Raw genomic sequence first — 18,356 nt, 5'->3', positions numbered from 1 at the left:
AGGAGGTTAAGGGGTGATATGATAGCCATGTTCAAATATATAAAAGGATGTCACATAGAGGAGGGAGAAAGGTTGTTTTCTGCTGCTCCAGAGAAGCGGACACGGAGCAATGGATCCAAACTACAAGAAAGAAGATTCCACCTAAACATTAGGAAAAACTTCCTGACAGTAAGAGCTGTTCGACAGTGGAATTTGCTGCCAAGGAGTGTGGTGGGGTCTCCTACTTTGGAGGTCTTTAAGCAGAGGCTTGACAACCATATGTCAGGAGTGCTCTGATGGTGTTTCCTGCTTGGCACGGGGTTGGACTCAATGGCCCTTGTGGTCTATGATTCTATGATTTTCTTCTATGATTCTATGATAACGCTGGCCCATTTCACTGTGTGACATGGAGCGCTATCGCATTACAAGGGAGGGACAAAATGGGGAAGACAGGAGGGCGGACCTCTGGGATCTGCGGGCAACGGATCCACTCTACTCTACCATTGCCGCTCACCCCAAAACCTGGCCTCATCCAGACCTTTTGGCACGTACCAGCCGATGGAAGATGTCTGTGACTTTCACCTTGGAGAAGTTGGGAGATTTGATTTCTGGCCTCTGGTGAGTTTTTGCTAAAAGAGGAAGAGAGAGGGGGAAAAACAAGGCTGAGAGAGAGGAGGGGCACAGGAAGTGGTGCTTTGAACCAGCCTTTGTCAACCAGAATTCTTGGGACTACAACTCCCATCAGCGTGTGCTGGCTGTGGCTGATGGGAGTTGTAGTCCAAAACGTCTTGAAGGCACCAGGCTGGGGGAGGCTGCTTTTAAACCACTGCACAAATATATCAGTACGTATCGCTTCTGGAGCTGGATCCCAAAGGACTGCAAGTAGATAGAAGCCGAGGAAAAGAAGGTATTCCGCAGAAATCCAGCGTTTTATTCTGGGCACACAGAAACCAGCATCCCTTCAGCTGTCTCTTCCTTTCCTTGGGCATGTTTCTAGTCTTTAAGCCTGCTAAGAGATCCCTTTTGATGATCCCTGGCAAAATCTCCGAGTCCAGAAGGGAAGCTCCCTAGAATTCCCCCTCTGCTCAGAAGACAGGGAGTCACAGATCCCCCCCCTATCCTGTAACTTAGCTTGTTTTAAAGCATTTTTAAAATATTGTGCGTTGATGCTGTAATAACCTGCCGTGGGACTTTGGGGTGAAGGGCAGGTAGTTCATAACCGCAAGGGCTCTTAATCAGGAAGACCAAAATTTCAATAAGGAACGGGGGAAATATATCATTTACCTGAAAAGAATCACTGTAAACAATTACAATTAATAGTAGGATTGGAATGACGCTCGTAGTTAAAAGTTGGACTGTGGTTTTATTGGAGACTTAATAGAACTGGACTAACAGAGAAGATGCAGGAGAAAAAGTTAACGTAAGGAAACTTATGGAAATTGTTTTATTTGTTTGCTTGATGACTGTTGGTAAATCTGAAAATTTAATTATTATTATCATCAATCACAAGGAGTCTGGATTTTTTAAAAAAATGCAGTGGTGCCTCGCAAGACGAAAAGAATCCGTTCTGTGATTCTCTTCGTCTAGCGGTTTTTTCGTCTTGCGAAGCAAGCCCATTGACGGATTAGCGGATTAGCGCTATTAGCAGCTTTTAGCGGCTTATCGGATCAGCTGATAAGCGGCTTAGCGGCTTAGAAAAAGGGGGGGAGGGGGAAAAACCCGCAGGAACTCGCAAGACATTGTCGTCTTGCGAAGCAAGCCCATAGGAGATTCGTTTTGCGAAGCACCTCCAAAACGGAAAACTCTTTTGTCTAGTGAGTTTTCCGTCTTGCGAGGCATTCGTCTTGCGGGGCCCCACTGTGCTTTGTGCATTTGTGCCTGATCTTGCTCACTTACGGTGGATGTCGGGGGCGTCCGCCGTCTCGAAGAAGTCTTCCTCGTGGTCGATCTCTGAGTACTTGCCGAGCGAACGCTTGTGGGCGAAGCAGAGGACCTCCTGGAGAATGTCCATCTTCCTCAAGATCTTGCAGAGGCTGTGGATCCTCATGGCTTCCTCGTGCCTCATGATGGCCTTTCTGAGGTGAGCCTTGCCTACAAACACACCCAACAAATATATACTGTATTTTTTGCTCTATAAGACGCACCTTTTCCCTCCTAAAAAGTAAGGGGAAATGTCTGTGCGTCTTAGGGAGTGAATGCACTGGACGGTGGCAGAATACGAGACCAGGGAGAAGAGTCGGTGAAAGAAGATTGGAAGAAATTCAAAGACTATTTACAGAAATATTGTAAAATTAATGAATGTTAGAATGATGTTGGATAGAAATTAAGTGGTTTCCAGCTGTAATGCTTTAAGAGACATGAAAAAAAAATGTTTATAAATGGGTAAAAGCTTAATGGCAAGGATTTGCTGAACTAACAAATTGAAGTGGAATACAAAAAAGGGAGGTATGAGGAGGTCCGGGGAAATAAGTGTAAGAAAAATATGCAATGGAAAATTAAGGTGTTTTTAACTGTTTTTATTTTGTATTTTTTCTTGTATTTTTTTTCATTTTTATTGTAATATCTTAAAAACTTCAATAAATATCTTATAAAAAAAATGAATGCACTGGATGGCAGAGGGATCCCTCGGTTACCGCTGCAGTTGCGAGCTGAGGGATGCCTCCACAGCTGGAGCCATGGCTCCCGTCCGTTGCTCGCTGTGAAGCCAGCAGAGCAAGAGGCGCTGCGCAGCTATCACTCTTGCTCTGCTGGCTTCAGCGATAGCTACGCAGCGGCTTTTGCTCTGCTGGCTTCATAGCGAAGCGGGAGGAGGGACGGATGGGAGCCCGCCTCGCTGTAAAGCAAGCAAAGCACCTGTCCCGGTGTCTCCTCCTCCTCTTTACAGCGAGGCGGGAGGAATGGGCAAGCGAAGTGAGAGCTGCGCAAAGTGAGACAGAAGCCATGTAAGCGGCTCTCGCTTTGCTTGCTTTACATGCTCTGCGCAGAATTTTTTTTTTCTTGCTTCCCCCCTCTAAAATCTAGGTGCGTCTTATGGAGCGAAAAATACAGTAACTATGTGCAAAGGCAAGGAGAACTCTGCAACTGGGTCAGGCCAAAGGCCAGCTCAGGATGATCGGAACAGCACTGCAAAACATCTGGCAGCCACCCTGGGCCCATAACCTAGCGTGCCAGCATAAATTAATAACGCAGAGTTTTTAAGTGAAAGAGTAAGAGCTTTATTGAGTTAAAATAAACTTCTTCATAAACAACATGATTCCAAACGGTTTGACTGAGATTCCATACTGACTCTGCTCACAACTGAGGCAGACGGACCCTGACTGAAATCTTACCGAGAGAAAATGGCTGCTAAGTCACATGTCAGAGCGACTCAACAGTTAGCAGTTAGGCCTGAATAACTATAGTAGGACCAAATGATTGTGCAGTCCCAGCACTTCCCAGCCTGCTTTGCTGCTTCGGCTCTCATGTGTCTTTGTCACGTGACACCAGGTTGGCCAAGGATGCTCTAAGCCAGTATCAGCCAGGGGAGGGAGGATGGAGGGATTCTGGGAGGGGGACTTACCTAGCTTCCTTCGCTCTTCTTGGTCCTGCAAGAGCAGCCGGACGTCTGGGCCCTGTGGTGGCGTGACGTGGAACTGCAGGAAGGCTTTCTCGTGCTCTGGGAGATCCGCGTCAGACGCAGCTGCGGGAAACAGACCAGGAAAAGGCTGACTTGGGAGGAATCACAGAATCGTAGCACGGGAAGGGACCCCTGAGGGCCATCTAGTCCAACCCCTTCAATTCAGGAATCTCAGCGGAAGCATCCACGACAGATGACCCTCCAACCTCTGCTGAGAAACCTCCAAGGAAGGAGAGTCTTTCCCCCCCCAATTTTTTTTATTCATTTTATAACAGAAATAAAGATCACAAACAGAAAAGACAAACAATACAAACAAATTCTTCTCATATCCTTATTTTTCTAAACATTGTTAAATGGGCTTCCCCCAAGTCCCACCTTTCTGATTTTCATTTTACTTCATCTTTAGCAGTTTACATGTATCATAGTTTCTAACCATCTTTTTTTTATCACATTTAAAATAACTTTACGTTTTATCGCTTACAAATAATATTATTTTTAAATACACTATCTTCTACTTTTAACCCTACAGCCTATATCCACTTCCAAAGCTATTCTAAGATTTAAATATTAACATATTTTTTCAAATATTCCTTAAACTTAAGGAAGGAGAGTCTTGTGGGAGTCTGTTCCGCTGCTGAACAGCTCCTACCGCCAGAAAGTTCTTCCTGATGTTTAGTCGCAATCTCCTTTCTTGAAGCCATGGGTTCGAGTCCTACCCTTCCGGAGCGGCAGAAAACAAGCTTTCTGCTTCTTCCATGGGACGGCCCTTCAGGTATTTGAAGATGGCTTTCCTATCTCCTCTCAGTCTCCTCTTTTCCAGGCCAAACACACCCAACTCCCAAGCCGTTCCTCATAAGCTTTTACTCAGAGTAGACTCATTTAAACGAATGAGCATGGCAGAGATAGGTCCATTAATTTCAATGGGTCTACTTTGAATGAAACTTAGTTGAATGCTACCCATGGATGACTTACACTGACTTATAGGTTTAATTTAAGATGGCTGTGCTGTTCTGCGTGCTTAACTTGAGCTAAAGGTGGTTTTCGTTGTTTTTCTCCCTCTCACACTTTTCCTCTCTTTTTCCTCCCTCGTTCAATTTGCTGTTTTCCAAGAAGATGAAGAAAAGCTGCAAGCCGCAAGGCAAGACATGCCAGACTACTCGAAACCCAGTTGGTTTCAAAACACTGCCCAAGTCTCTGGGCAATCGCTGCTTGCCAAGGCTCTAGTCCTGAGCGTGGCAGAGACCACATGACCCAAGTCCTTGTGAGACGCAAAACAGACCGACTATCGCCCTGAAGATGTAATCTCCCCTGCATTTATTATCATTCGCTGGCCAAAGCCACTGCTAATCTGCTTATGTTAGGAATGAACTTTGGGATTAGGGCCGCTCAAAGCGCCAGAAGGAGACAGTGAAGCGCTAAGGAAGCTCAGCTAAGCATCTTCCTCCCTGCTCTGAAAACAACACCTTGGAATCAGCCGCCGCTGCCCTAAGCCCATTATGGTCCATAGAGGCTGGCATCAGAGGTGGCACGTGCCAGCTTGGGGCTCAGTCTGGCGAGGAGTTTGCTGACAAGCTACCGAGCCAGTCAGAGACCGTTTTACTCCAGAGATGTACAAAATGGGGAGAAGCAGTGAAGCCAAGACCACACTGGTTTCAGATTCAAATTGTGCTCGGAAACGTACTGGGAGCCATGTACTGGGAAATGCACCTTTCAAGACCGGTGTTATGTGGTCTTGGCAGCCACTCCCAGTCACCAGTGTGGCTGCCGCATTCTGGATTAGTTGTAGTTTCTGGGTCACCTCCAAAGGTAGCCCCACGTAGAGTGCATTGCAGTAGTCCAAGCAGGAGATAACCAGAGCATGCACCACTCTGGCGAGACAGTCCGCGGGCAGGGAGGGTCTCATTCTGCGTACCAGATGGAGCTGGTAAACAGCCGCCCTGGACACAGAATTGACCTGTGTCTCCATGGACAACTGTGAGTCCAAAATGACTCCCAGGCGGCGCACCTGGTCCTTCAGGGGCACAGTTACCCCATTCAGGACCAGGGAGTCCCCCACACCCGCCTGACCCCTGTTCCCCCAAAACAGCACTTCTGTCTTGTCAGGATTCAACCTCAATCTGTTAGCCGCCATCCATCCTCTAACTGGAATGGCAATGTATTGTTAAGTATTAGGGGTGATGGGTAGTATCGATGTCAGCTGGGTGCACGTTGCACAAAAGCCACAGATGGAGAGGCAGTAGTGACAATAGAGGTTTATTATTATTGTAATAATAATAATAATAATAATATATTATTTATACCCCACCAATCTGGCTGGGCTTCCCCAGCCACTCTGGGCGGCTTCCAAAAAAATATTAAAATACTGTACAGTGGTGCCCCGCAAGACGAATGCCTCGCAAGACGGAAAACTCGCTAGACGAAAGAGTTTTCCGTTTTGGAGGTGCTTCGCAAAACAAATTTCCTATGGGCTTGCTTCGCAAGACGACAATGTCTTGCGAGTTCCTGCTGGTTCCCCCCCCCCCTTTAATACAACAAAACTCAATAAAGAAGAAAAATCAAAATGAAAAGAAGGATAGGATTCTGGAAAAGATAAAAGAAGGAGAGAAGAAACTGAGATCCAAACCAAAGTCCCAGGAGACCCTGAGAGAGATTAAGTTATATCAGACACAATATATGGAATTGACGAACCAAGAGATTGAATGGAAGATCAAACAAATGAGACAAAAGACATTCGAATCTGCAGATAAATGTGGCAAACTTCTGGCTTGGCAAATGAAGAGAAGACAGAAATTAAATACGGTTACAAGCCTAGAAGTTGATGGAAAGAACATATATAAACCTAATGAGATCAGGAACTGTTTTTTGAGTTATTTCAGAAAATTATATGCACAAGGACCGCAGAAGGAAGACGATATAGACGAATTTCTCAAGCAATATGGATTACAAAAAATCTCTTATCAATCTCTTATCAAAGTAAAGTGGATCTAAATCAGAAGATAACAGAACAAGAAATAGAGGGGGCCATTCAAAACATGCAGTTGGGCAAATCTCTTCGCAAGACGAAAAAACCGCTAGACGAAGAGACTCACAGAACGGATTCTTTTTGTCTTGCGAGGCACCACTGTAATACATCACACATTAAAAGCTTCCCTAAACAGGGCTCCTTCAGATGTCTTCTAAAAGTCTGGTTGTTGTTGTTATTAATTGTGCTTGGGGGCAGAGGGAGAGATTGAGGGCGGGGGCACGGGAGAGCCAAAGGGGATACTCACGGGGGCAGTCGCAAAGAGCCATGGCAGCGTAGCAGTGAGAGAGAGCCTTGAAGTGCTCAGATTTGACATGCACCATCGTGGTCCACGAAAAGGGGACGTAATCCTTCACGTGGGTTTGGGTCATTGTCTGATACACCAAGGAGTAGACCTCTTCCACCTGCAAATGTCAAGGACAGGTACAAGGTGGAAACACAGGCATGACAAAGATTATTTCACACTCACCAACCCAATGGCAGGTAGCCACGAGGGAAAATTCCAGGTGTTTATTGAGCATCCGTCCCGATTCACATGCACAACGCAGAGGTTGTATACAGAGAGTCTGCCATCATTCGACTGCAGGGAGATAGACATGACCACATGCACCAGGGTGGATAAAAATCAATGATTTTTTTTATTTAAATCAGGTTTTTTGAAATTTAAATTGGATTTTTAAAATCAAATGCTTTTGGAAGAAAAACCTTTCTAAAGATAGTTTTCTATTTAAGTTATATAATAGTCCAAAAGCTATTCATCAGGAAATAAGGATTTGCTTTAAGTTATCCATGTATGCCAAAACTCAGCCTAAGGTTTTTTGTAATTGTTTAACCACATCAGTTTACAAACATGGATACGTATGCTATAATGCTATTGTTTTAGTTTAAATTGTTATTAAGGAAATTGTTATTTTTCTCCTTCCAATAAAGCACAGCAGAAAAGCTGTCCAAATATAAACAGTCAACTTATTAAACCTCACAATAATTTCATAATTATCTGCCTGTGTATTTCTAATAGTATAACGATATCAGTAATTTTTTATATAACTGTAAAAACGACTCTGGAAATTTATTATTCCAAAAATGAAAGCTTCATCTGGTTGTAAATATTAAGATTATACTAGCAAGAATGAGTCTTTATGTAAAATAAAGAGAGATTTAAATCAAGTCTTATTGACTAGTGATTTAAATCATGATTTAAATAGTTTTGATTTAAATCAAATCCACCCTGACAGGCACCCATCGAAATTTGTTTGCAGGCAGGTTCTGTGAGAACAAGCGCCCGCCGCCGTATGTCTGCAGGGAGGTTATGCAGCGATGAGCAGCAATTGCAATTTGTTAGCAGCTTTTTGGCCACGTCTCCCTGTTGCAATTTGCCTGTGCGGAGGTTACACATCATTGAGTGGCCATCATAGTTTGTTGGTGAAAGAGTATACGACAAATGAGCACCTGCTGTAATTGTTTGACGAGATATATACCACAATGACAGTCCACCGTAATTTGCTTGCAGGTTATGTCTTCCCCAACTTTCCTAGCCACAAAAGTCCCTGACCTCTCCAAAGGCTGCTGTGGAGGCCAGAACCAGTCTGGGAAGCGGCTGAGTCACATCTGTGCTCCGTGAATCACGTCCCAACCCTGCCACAGCTCATATGATGCTAGTTTTGCCTTCCAAACACAGAATCCAAGCCGAACTTTCTGGGCACAGATCAGAACGTCCTGGAAGGGTTGAGGGGTGTGTGACTGGCTGGCTGGCTAGAACTCTGAACAGGAACTAACCCACGCTGCAACACTTTGTTGCAGTTGCAGCTTGCAATGTTTAACGGATGCATTTATCAAACATTTTTTTTCTGGGTGGCCTTTCACCCCTAAAGGAAAGTCACCAGTGAGGCAGTTTCAGGAAGTACTATCTAACTGGGACTCAATTTTAACTTTGAAACCAGCATCCCTCTCTTCCAGGCTCAAAACATTACCTATCAACTGGCTCTGACCAAACTGTGGGAGGCAGTGGAAGACAGGAGTGCCTGGCGTGCTCTGGTCCAGGGGGTCACGAAGAGTTGGACACGACTAAACAACTAAACAACAACAATCAACTGGAAGTTTCTTTTGATCTTTATCTAAAGACGTGTGGCCTCCTTTACAGAACACTGATTTCTAAAAGATGTCTAATTCAAGAGCCACACTTCTGAAAAGAATATATTTTAAAGCTGGGAAAGCAGATGTATGTGAATTCATACATCAGATGGAACAGAAGTTATTTTGGAAATTGCTGGACCTTTTTGTTACTGTAGTAAAAAGGTAAAGGGACCCCTGACCATTAGGTGCAGTTGTGACCGACTCTGGGGTTGCGGCGCTCATCTCGCTTTACTGGCCGAGGGAGCCAGCATACAGCTTCCAGGTCATGTGGCCAGCATGACTAAGCCGCTTCTGGCAAACCAGAGCAGCACACGGAAACACTGTTTACCTTCCCGCCGGAGCGGTACCTAATTATCTACTTGCACTTTGACATGCTTTCAAACTGCTAGGTGCGCAGGAGCTGGGACCGAGCAACGGGAGCTCACCCCGTCACGGGGATTCGAACCGCCGACCTTCTGATCGGCAAGCCCTAGGCTCTGTGGTTTAACCCACAGCGCCACCCGCGTCCCTTTGTTATCATAGTAGTTATCTGCTATTTTTAAGTATGGTGGCACAGCAATTCAGTAACTTTATTTTCCATCCGCTTTTAGCATTTGTGCCTGTACCAGCTTCTGAAACAATCAAGTCTTAGCCAAGAAAAGAAAAGAAAAGAAAAGAAAAGAAAAGAAAAGAAAAGAAAAAGTACTATCTCAAAGCAGGGGTTTAGTTTAAAGGGTTCTATGCTTGACTGAAAACATGCATCCCCAAACCCCGGGAACTGCTCTGTGTTTGCAGATCAAGAGCACACTCAGCACTCCCAGAGCCCATGTGCAAGGCGGAGATCTTAAATGCTCTTTCCACACCAAGTACCCCAGGCAAACCTAGCATGGAAAGAGCTTTTCAGCTCCCCGAAATGCTGGAAATGGAAATCCCCGGTCGTCCCCCCCCCCAAAAATGACCTAGATTCCAGCCCACTTGTTGTGCCCTTTCTAACGCCAGCTCCCCGCGAGAGGCATGCGCACGGATTCTGTACCCTGGCGGCTTCCTGGGCGAGCTGCAGGCAGGCGAGGAAGTTGCTCTGGGCTCCGAGAAGGATGACCTTCTCAAAGACGCACTCCTGCACCTGCGCGATCATCAGGCGCACCAGCATGTTGAGAGAGGCTGCGCTCATGTCCAGGCTGGGGGCGTTGGAGAAGTTCTCCTTCAGGTAGTTGAAGGCACCTGCAAAGGGGGGGGGGGAGAAAGAGCAATATCCCCGAAGTGAGATGGTCCCGGAAATAATAATAATAATAATAATAATTTATTATTTATACCCCGCCCATCTGGCTGGGCCTCCCCAGCCACTCTGGGCGGCTTCCATAAAAACCAAAAATACAGTAAAATATCACACGTTAAAAACTTCCCTGAGCAGGGCTGCCTTAAGATGTCTTCTGAATGTCAGGTAGTTGTTTATCGCTTTGACATCTGCTGGAAGGGCGTTCCACAGGGCGGGTGCCACTACCGAGAAGGCCCTCTGCCTGGTTCCCTGTAGCTTTGCTTCTCGCAATGAGGGAACCGCCAGAAGGCCCTCGGCGCTGGACCTCAGCATCCGGGCAGAATGATGGGGGTGGAGACGCTCCTTCAGGTATACTGGACCGAGGCCGTTTAGGGCTTTAAAGGTCAGCACCAACACTTTGAATTGTGCTCGGAAACGTACTGGGAGCCAATTTAGGTCTTTCAAGACCGGTGTTATATGGTCTCGGTGGCCGCCCCCAGTCACCAGTCTAGCTGCCGCATTCTGGATTAGTTGTAGTTTCCGAGTCACCTTCAAAGGTAGCCCCACGTAGAGTGCATTGCAGTAGTCCAAGTGGGAGATAATCAGAGCATGCACCACTCTGGCGAGACAGTCTGTGGGCAGGTAGGGTCTCATCCTGCGTACCAGATGGAGCTGGTAAACAGCTGCCCTGGACACAGATTTGACCTGTGCCTCCATGGACAGCTGTGAGTACAAAATGACTCCCAGGCTGCGCACCTGGTCCTTCAGGGGCACAGTTACCCCATTCAGGACCAGGGAATCCTCCACACCCGCCCGCCTCCTGTCCCCCAAAAACAGTACTTCTGTCTTGTCAGGATTCAACCTCAATCTGCTAAGCGCTCAGCACAGGCAAAGGCTGTAGCTGCGGTCCAAAGGCACCCAGGAGCAAAGAGGATGCTGATTTTGAAACTGTGCCCTAAACGTTTCTGACATACCTGCAGCTGCCAAGATGGGGCTGCCCCACTTAGAACCATAAGTAACCAAACAATTAAACTCCTGCGTTGCAAACAATATATCAGTAATATCCAAGGCAACACGATGACCAAGTACAAGAATGCAATATCAATATAAACTCTTTATATAATCTATACAGAGCATTGAACAGTATGAAATATATGAAATGCACTCTCTGCAAAACCAAATAAACAGAAAGTCTCTGGAAGTCACAAAATATGCACTCTTGATGGATTCTCTTGAAAACATAGAACCAAATAAAAGTCTTATAAGTCTCTGAAACAGATAGGTAGCCGTGTTGGTCTGCCATAGTCAAAATAAAAAAATTCCTTCCAGTAGCACCTTAAAGACCAACTAAGTTAGTTCTTGGTATGAGCTTTCGTGTGCATGCACACTTCTTCAGATACACTGAAACAGAAGTTGCCAGATCCTTCTATATAGTCTCTGAAAGTCTTTGTAGACTATGCAAGTCTATGAAAGAGTGAATATTCACTACGTCTGTTTGCGGACTACTTTGGCAGCGTTGGACGTCAAAAAACAAAGCTTTACGGCTTGTTTTCACCAGATAATAATCTGACCCATTGCTTCTTTCAGAGACTTGCATAGTCTACAAAGACTTTCAGAGACAACAGGATACCTGATGCATTGTAATACCTACTTCCACTATCGGCACTAACCTCCATTATTCCCCCCAAAAAGAAAAGGAAGTTTGACCACTGGACCTCAGCTCAATTTGTGCCAAGGGTCATAAAGACTTAACAGGTTTTCTTTCTGATTGTGCCACAAATAGCGATAGCCCAGCAGTGGAAAAAACGGGCAGAAAAATCCACAGATCTATGGTTTAATGCTGCGTGGCATGTGGCCTTATCAGAAAGACTTAGCTGCCACAGAAAGGTTGCATGAACAACTTTCAAAAAAGACACATTTTGACGTAGTATGACATTCATTTATTTCTGGAAGAGATTTCCCATTGCTCGCCACCCAAACAGATCTTTGGAGATATTATCCAAGTATTTGATTTGTCTAAAGCCGAAATAAGGGCACTCCTGTAATTTTCACCTATGGCAAGTATGAAACCATTTAATGTTAATATATATATTTGTAGTGGAAGGGGTGGCAGAGAATCTGACGTACCAGATGCCTTCTGGAAAGCCTCGATGGCGCAGTCCACGCCTTGCAAGGTGGTACGGTCCTGCCGAGCGCCAATCTGGGTGTGGAGGGCGCCGATATTGAAAAGCACGCTCCCTTTTTCGAAGGCCAAAGCCCGCTGGTGGGAAGGCACGCCCGTTAAGGAGTCATACCTAGAAGCAGGGAGACGAGGAACTCTGTGAAACTGGAGAAGTTTGGGCAGGAATAGCAACCTGGGAGCCCCCGGGTGTTGCTGGACTACAATTCCCATCGTCCCATTCTGGCAGCAGGGGTTGATGGGAGTTGGAGTCCAACCACCTCTGGAGGGCCACAGGCCCCCAGCAAAAATGTTGGGTGAAAGAAAAGAGATGCCATACAGGGCTTCTCTGGGTGACACTTTATTCCGCATTCATCCTGATTTGCTTGCACAATGCTTATGCAACTGTCAGACTACATCCTGCCTTTATTACACATTTGTTATGATTTGGCTATGCAGTGTTTATTCATCCTGATTTGCTAGTGCTTCTGCTCCCATTCTAACACGACTCATTGCTTTCCCCAGTAACCTTCCTAACCACACAAACACACAAATTGGGGTGTGTGTGTGTTTGTGTGTGTGTGTGTGTGCGCGCGCATTTGTTGCATCAGTGCTGTTTTTTGAGAAAAAGAGGTGCCGGAGCTCCCTTGTTCTCTTACACAGTCGTATCTTGGAAGTTGAACAGAATCCGTTCCAGAAGTCCGTTCGACTTCCAAAATGTTCGCAAACCAAAGCACGGCTTCTGATTGGCCAACTCTATGATTCTATTATTTAAACCGAAGCGTCTTTAACCTGAGGTATGACTGTAGTTCAAGACGCCCATAAAAGTGCCTGGCTTAAAACCGTCTATCAAAAACTTCACTCTTGTGGCCTATCCCCACAACACCTACTCACTATGGGCCCAACTAAAGCAAACAGTCTAATTGGCCAACATCTAAAAGATATTGAGCATCAGAACAACCCGGCCACTATAAGGAAATTCTGCCCTTGGTATGTTCATATTCCACCTCTCCATTTTGATTCTCTGGCCCGATATCTGCACAAACCTATTATCCCAAAATACAGACGTGCTTTCACACTTGAACCATAGAATTGTAGTGTTGGAATGGCGCCCCGAGGGTCATCTAATGCAAGCCCCCAGAATGCAGGAATCTCAGCTAAAGCATCCAGGACAGAGGGGCTTCCAATCTCTACTCAAATGCCTCCAAGGAAGGAGAGTCCACAACCTCGCAAAGGAGTCCGTACAAACAGCTCTTACCCTCCGAAAAAATCCCGATGGACAGCCTTGTGGCATTAAATAACTGAATCTTGCTGCTTCGGGACGAAATACTAGCAGTACTGAAGAATAAAGCATGCTGATCATACAGACAAACACCCGTTGTTTGCCTTGAACTTTAATATTCCTTGGAGTTTTAAAGCAAAGGTTGGACGGTCACTCGCCAGGGAATCTTTGGCTGCGATTCCTGCACTGCAGGTGGGGGGGGGGCTGGAATACAGGACCTTTGGGTGTCCCTTCAAGCTGCACAGTTTTATGATTCTAGGAGCTTGGGTCACGTTTCTAAGCACGGAGGTCCTGTTCGCAAGGCAATCGCTGCAGGGGGGTTTGGCTGGGCCGGACCAGGCTTGCCACCCCCACCCCACCCCCGCCAGGTCTTCCCCGTCCGCTCGGCAAGACCAGGAGAGGCCCAACTGACCAGTGGAAGAAAATCCCCAGGTTCTTGTTGGGAGGGAAGAAGCGGTTGTCCAGGAAGTACAGCTGGCTGTAGTATTCCATGAGCAGCTCCAGGCCTGCCTCGTTCCGGCTGGGGGTGCGCATGGCCTGGAAAGAAGGGGGAAAGGGGAGGGGAAAGGAGAGAGAGAGAGAGAGATGGAAACCTGGTCAGTGCAGGCAATACTAAGCTAAGTGGAGCCACGGTCAGATGAAACTGCTGCAGCTCTAACCGCGGGAGCAGAGGCCATTTTATCTCAAAACCTGGCAGACTGGGACAACGTAGGTTGTTTGTACGGCTCAGATGGGGCGCAGGAGGGTTCCCCATCCCCAACAGAGCCAGCGCCGGGCTGGGGGATCCTTTAACTGCTCGGCTGAGGGAAGCCGCAACCACAGAGGAAGGAACAAGCTGTATCAGCGCCTCACCAATTTAGCTTTCTTCTCCCTCTGCGCAGTACAGTGGAACCCCTACATATGGACATAATCCGTTCTGGAGATCCCTCCTCTGGTCGAAACGGATGCTAGAAGAGGCGTATTGTGCGCGTGCGCAGTTGGCAGCAGTGCGCTTCAGCGCACGCGCAGATGGCAGATGGCAGAAGCCACTTCTGCGCATATCGTGGCAAACGCGGTGTTTACCGTATTTTTCACTCTATAACACGCACCAGACCATAACACGCACGTAGTTTTTAGAGGAGGAAAACAAGAAAAAAAAATATTCTAAACGAAATAGTGGATATATGATTTTTGTGATTCATGCTGTGGCCACAGACATGTGATCTGACAGTGAGTTTGGAGTAGCCCAATGCAAAAATCCTGAGGATCCATGTGGATCCATGCTTTGTAACTACGGAGGAGGGAAGGAAGGGGAACCATGGATCCTCTGCTCACGACTGCAGCAGATCCCCCCCCCCCGTCACCCGCAGGCATTCGCTCCATAACACGCACAGACATTTCCCCTTACTTTCTAAGAGGAAAAAAAGTGAGTGTTATGGTGCAAAAAATACGGTACTTCCGGATTTGCCGCGGACGCAACTTGGAACATCTGTGAGACGAGGCGTATGCAAGTCGAGGTTCCGCTGTATGAGGGCAGAGTGGATGGCGGTTTCAGCCAGCAATGAATCGCTTGTGAAACGGCCACTGCTCCAGAGTCTGTCTGCTAGAAACGCTCAGTGGAGGAAGTCGCTAGCAGAGGGACTCAGGAGCGGTGGCGGTTTCACCAGCGATACACCTCTGAGTGAAGCCAGCTGAGGGTATGCTCTTCATACCCGTCCTGGGCGATATAGCGATATATCGCCCAGGCCTAGTGCAGATGAAGTCAAGGATGCGGCAGTAAACATCTCCATTTGGTGCTTCACCATAATAATCATCATAATAATTCTATTATTTATACCCTGTCCATCTGGCTGGGTTTCCACAGCCACTCTGGGCAGCTCCCAGCAGAATATTAAAAACACAATAAAACACCAGACATTAAAAACTTCCCTAAACAGGGCTGCCTTCAGATAAGTCAGATAATTGTTTATTTCCTTGACATCTGATGGGAGGGAGTTCCACAGGGCAGGTGCCACCACCGAGAAGGCCCTCTGCCTGGTTCCCTGTAACTTGGCTTCTCGCTGTGAGGGAACCACCACAAGGCCCTTGGCGCTGGACCTCTGGAGGCTGAACGATGGTGGTGGAGACGCTCCTTCAGGTCTACTGGGCCATTGAGGCTGTTTAGGGCTTTCAAGGTCAGCACCAACACTTTGAATTGTGCTCGGAAACGTACTGGGAGTCTAAGGGCAATCAGGGACCCAGAGTACCGCAGGCTATTTCTCAAGAGCAAAGCTGCACTCACCTGCCGCAGCTCCACGAGGTCTTTGATCTCGCTTTCGTACAAGGCACTGTCCTCGCCATAGTGCTCCCAGATCATCTCCTGGGAGGGCAGGAACAGAAGACAAGAAGAGGTTGCTCTGGCAGCTACTGATCTTCCTAAACACAGTTTCTATACTGATCCCATACATTTCCACCCTTAAGAACATAAGAGGACCCTTCTGGATCAGGCCGATGGCCCATCAAGTCCTGTTCTCACGGTGGCCAACAAGATAATAATAAATTATTATTGTTGTTGTTGTTGTTGTTGTTGTTGTTGTTGTTGTTGTTGTTGTTGTTATTAATTTATACCCTGCCCATCTGGCTGTCAGGAAAAAGCAACAATGCAAGAGCGAGCTGCAGGTGTCTGGAATGCAAAACAGGATGTTGATATTTGGGACTGTACTATTGGAACAAAGGGGCAGTCTATTCTCTGCACTGAGCACCGGATGTTAGCTCAGAGTGTCATCTGACCTGTACTGGAAGTACAGGGGTGGAGTTCTCTCTCTCTACTGTTGGAGTCTGGAGAGTGCAGACGTGTTTCTCTGTACTGCTGGAATGACAGAAATAAAGACATGTAAATAGATTTCTGTCTCTTTTCCCCTCCCTGAGGGAAGCAGGGAGGAGGGAGGAGAGGTGTGTCCCTCTCACGCTGAGTGGGATCGCCGATTAGTGACCTTGCCTGTATCCTGCCGGGAGACGCAGACGGGGAGGTCAACAAGGATCTCAAGCCGAATGCCTGGAGTGTGGCCAGTTACCTCTGGCTGCGGCCTGAGAATCCGACACTGGCCGAGTTTCCCCAGCCACTCTGGGCGGCTTCCAACAAAATATTAAAATACAGTGGTCTGTTAAACAAGCTTCCCTACACAGGGCTGCCTTTAGATGTCTTCTAAAAGTCTTAGATACCCATTTTGGGAAACCTGCAAGCAGGATTCGCGCACAAGAGCAACTCTCCTCTCCTCTAGTTTCCAAAAACCGGGATTCAGAAAAATCGCTGCCTCAGACCATGGTGGCAGAACAGTGCCTAGGAGCCATCGATAGCCGTCTCGTCCTCCACGAACTTGCCTGATCCTTTTTTAAAGCCATCCAAATCATCACTGCCTCCTGTGGGAGTGAACTTCACAATATGCTATGCGTAGAATTTTGCTGGCTAAATGCCACCCGCCTCCACAAAACGACGACAAATTAACCTTGATCTAGCCTACTGCACGAACGCAAGGTTTAAATCCGCTGTGTTTTGCCTCAGATTCCCATGCAGCGGCCTGGCTGAAAAAGATACCCTGCTCCGATGAGCATTCATGCACAAGAAGGAGTCTCCAGAGAGCGGGAGCCTGGGCTTCTTAAGAAGCGTCAGCCCCCCAAACACAATGTCTCCATTTCCCTGTGCTTAACTTTCCCCAAAAAAGGGACGCCAGTGTTGCTGTGGGTTAAACCACAGAACCTAAGACTTTCCGATCAGAAGGTCGGCAGTTCGAATCCCTGCAACGGGGTGAGCTCCCGTTGCTCAGTCCCTGCTCCTGCCAACCTAGCAGTTTGAAAGCACAAAGTGCAAGTAGATAAATAGGTACCGCTCTGGCGGGAAGGTAAACGGCGTTTCCTTGCGCTGCTCTGGTTCGCCAGAAGTGGCTTATGACCCGGAAGCTGTACGCTGGCTCCCTCGGCCAATAAAGCAAGATGAGCGCCACAACCCCAGAGTCGGCCACGACTGGACCTAATGGTCAGCGCCCCCTTTACCCTTTAAGCCACAAATGGCAAAAGCAGATGGAAAATAAAGTTACTGAATTGCTGTGCCACAATACTTAAAAATAGCAGATAACTACTATGATAACAAAGGGACGCGGGTGGCGCTGTGGGTTAAACCACAGAGCCTAGGACTTGCCGATCGGAAGGTCGGCGGTTCGAATCCCCGTGACGGGGTGAGCTCCCGTTGTTCGGTCCCTGCTCCTGCGCACCTAGCAGTTTGAAAGCATGTCAAAGTGCAAGTAGATAAATAGGTACCGCTCCGGGGGGAAGGTAAACAGCGTTTCCGTGCGCTGCTCTGGTTCGCCAGAAGCGGCTTAGTCATGCTGGCCACATGACCCGGAAGCTGTACGCCAGCTCCCTCGGTCAATAAAGCAAGATGAGCGCCGCAACCCCAGAGTCGGCCACGACTGGACCTAATGGTCAGGGGTCCCTTTACCTTTAACTCTCCGAAGCTGGCCTTTGGAAGGTAGAATCGTCCCAGCAGAAGACTCCCCTACCCAGAGTGGCTGGGGAAACTCAGCCAGATGGGCGGGGTATAAATAATAAATTATTATATATAATTATACCTTCAGGGGTTCTGCCCAGTCCAGCTCCTTGGTCTCTTTGAGCCCCAGTGGGACCATGGGAACGCTGATGGAGTCACTGGGAGAGAGAAACAGATCACAGGTCAGGGGCAATACATTTGCAAGGATGGAAGTGCAATTCCTAACTTTTTCCATCTTGAATCCAGTTCCCCCCATTTATTTTTTTTATAATAATTTTTTTAAAGATCATTTTAAAATATTTTTTGTTAAATCATTTTTATTAGTTTTTCAATAAAAAAACATCCAATTAACATGTCAAATCCTAATCCAATAAAAATAAAAAAAAATCAAATTAAAAAACCATAAAATTATCTTCCAAATTGTAATTATT

General features: G+C 46.9%; 1 protein-coding gene across 1 annotated transcript in view; it reads right to left on the bottom strand.

Moving 5' to 3' along the window:
- RHPN1 (rhophilin Rho GTPase binding protein 1) overlaps positions 1-18,356 on the bottom strand; it is a 59,341-nt gene that overhangs the window by 10,205 nt on the left and 30,780 nt on the right. Inside the window, exons 4-12 of the mRNA XM_082235644.1 lie at positions 18,008-18,083; positions 15,685-15,762; positions 13,837-13,961; positions 12,112-12,278; positions 9,763-9,950; positions 6,865-7,021; positions 3,539-3,658; positions 1,876-2,070; positions 532-608 (exon numbers count right to left, since the gene is read on the bottom strand). Of these exons, the coding sequence (XP_082091770.1) occupies positions 532-608; positions 1,876-2,070; positions 3,539-3,658; positions 6,865-7,021; positions 9,763-9,950; positions 12,112-12,278; positions 13,837-13,961; positions 15,685-15,762; positions 18,008-18,083 (1,183 nt within the window). The remainder of the gene's footprint in view (positions 1-531; positions 609-1,875; positions 2,071-3,538; positions 3,659-6,864; positions 7,022-9,762; positions 9,951-12,111; positions 12,279-13,836; positions 13,962-15,684; positions 15,763-18,007; positions 18,084-18,356) is intronic.

This window comes from Podarcis vaucheri (assembly GCF_965113315.1).
Source record: "Podarcis vaucheri genome assembly, chromosome: 8".
Lineage (NCBI taxonomy): Eukaryota > Metazoa > Chordata > Lepidosauria > Squamata > Lacertidae > Podarcis > Podarcis vaucheri.
Note: the sequence above shows the minus strand (reverse complement) of the source record. Positions and strands in the feature narration are given on the sequence as shown.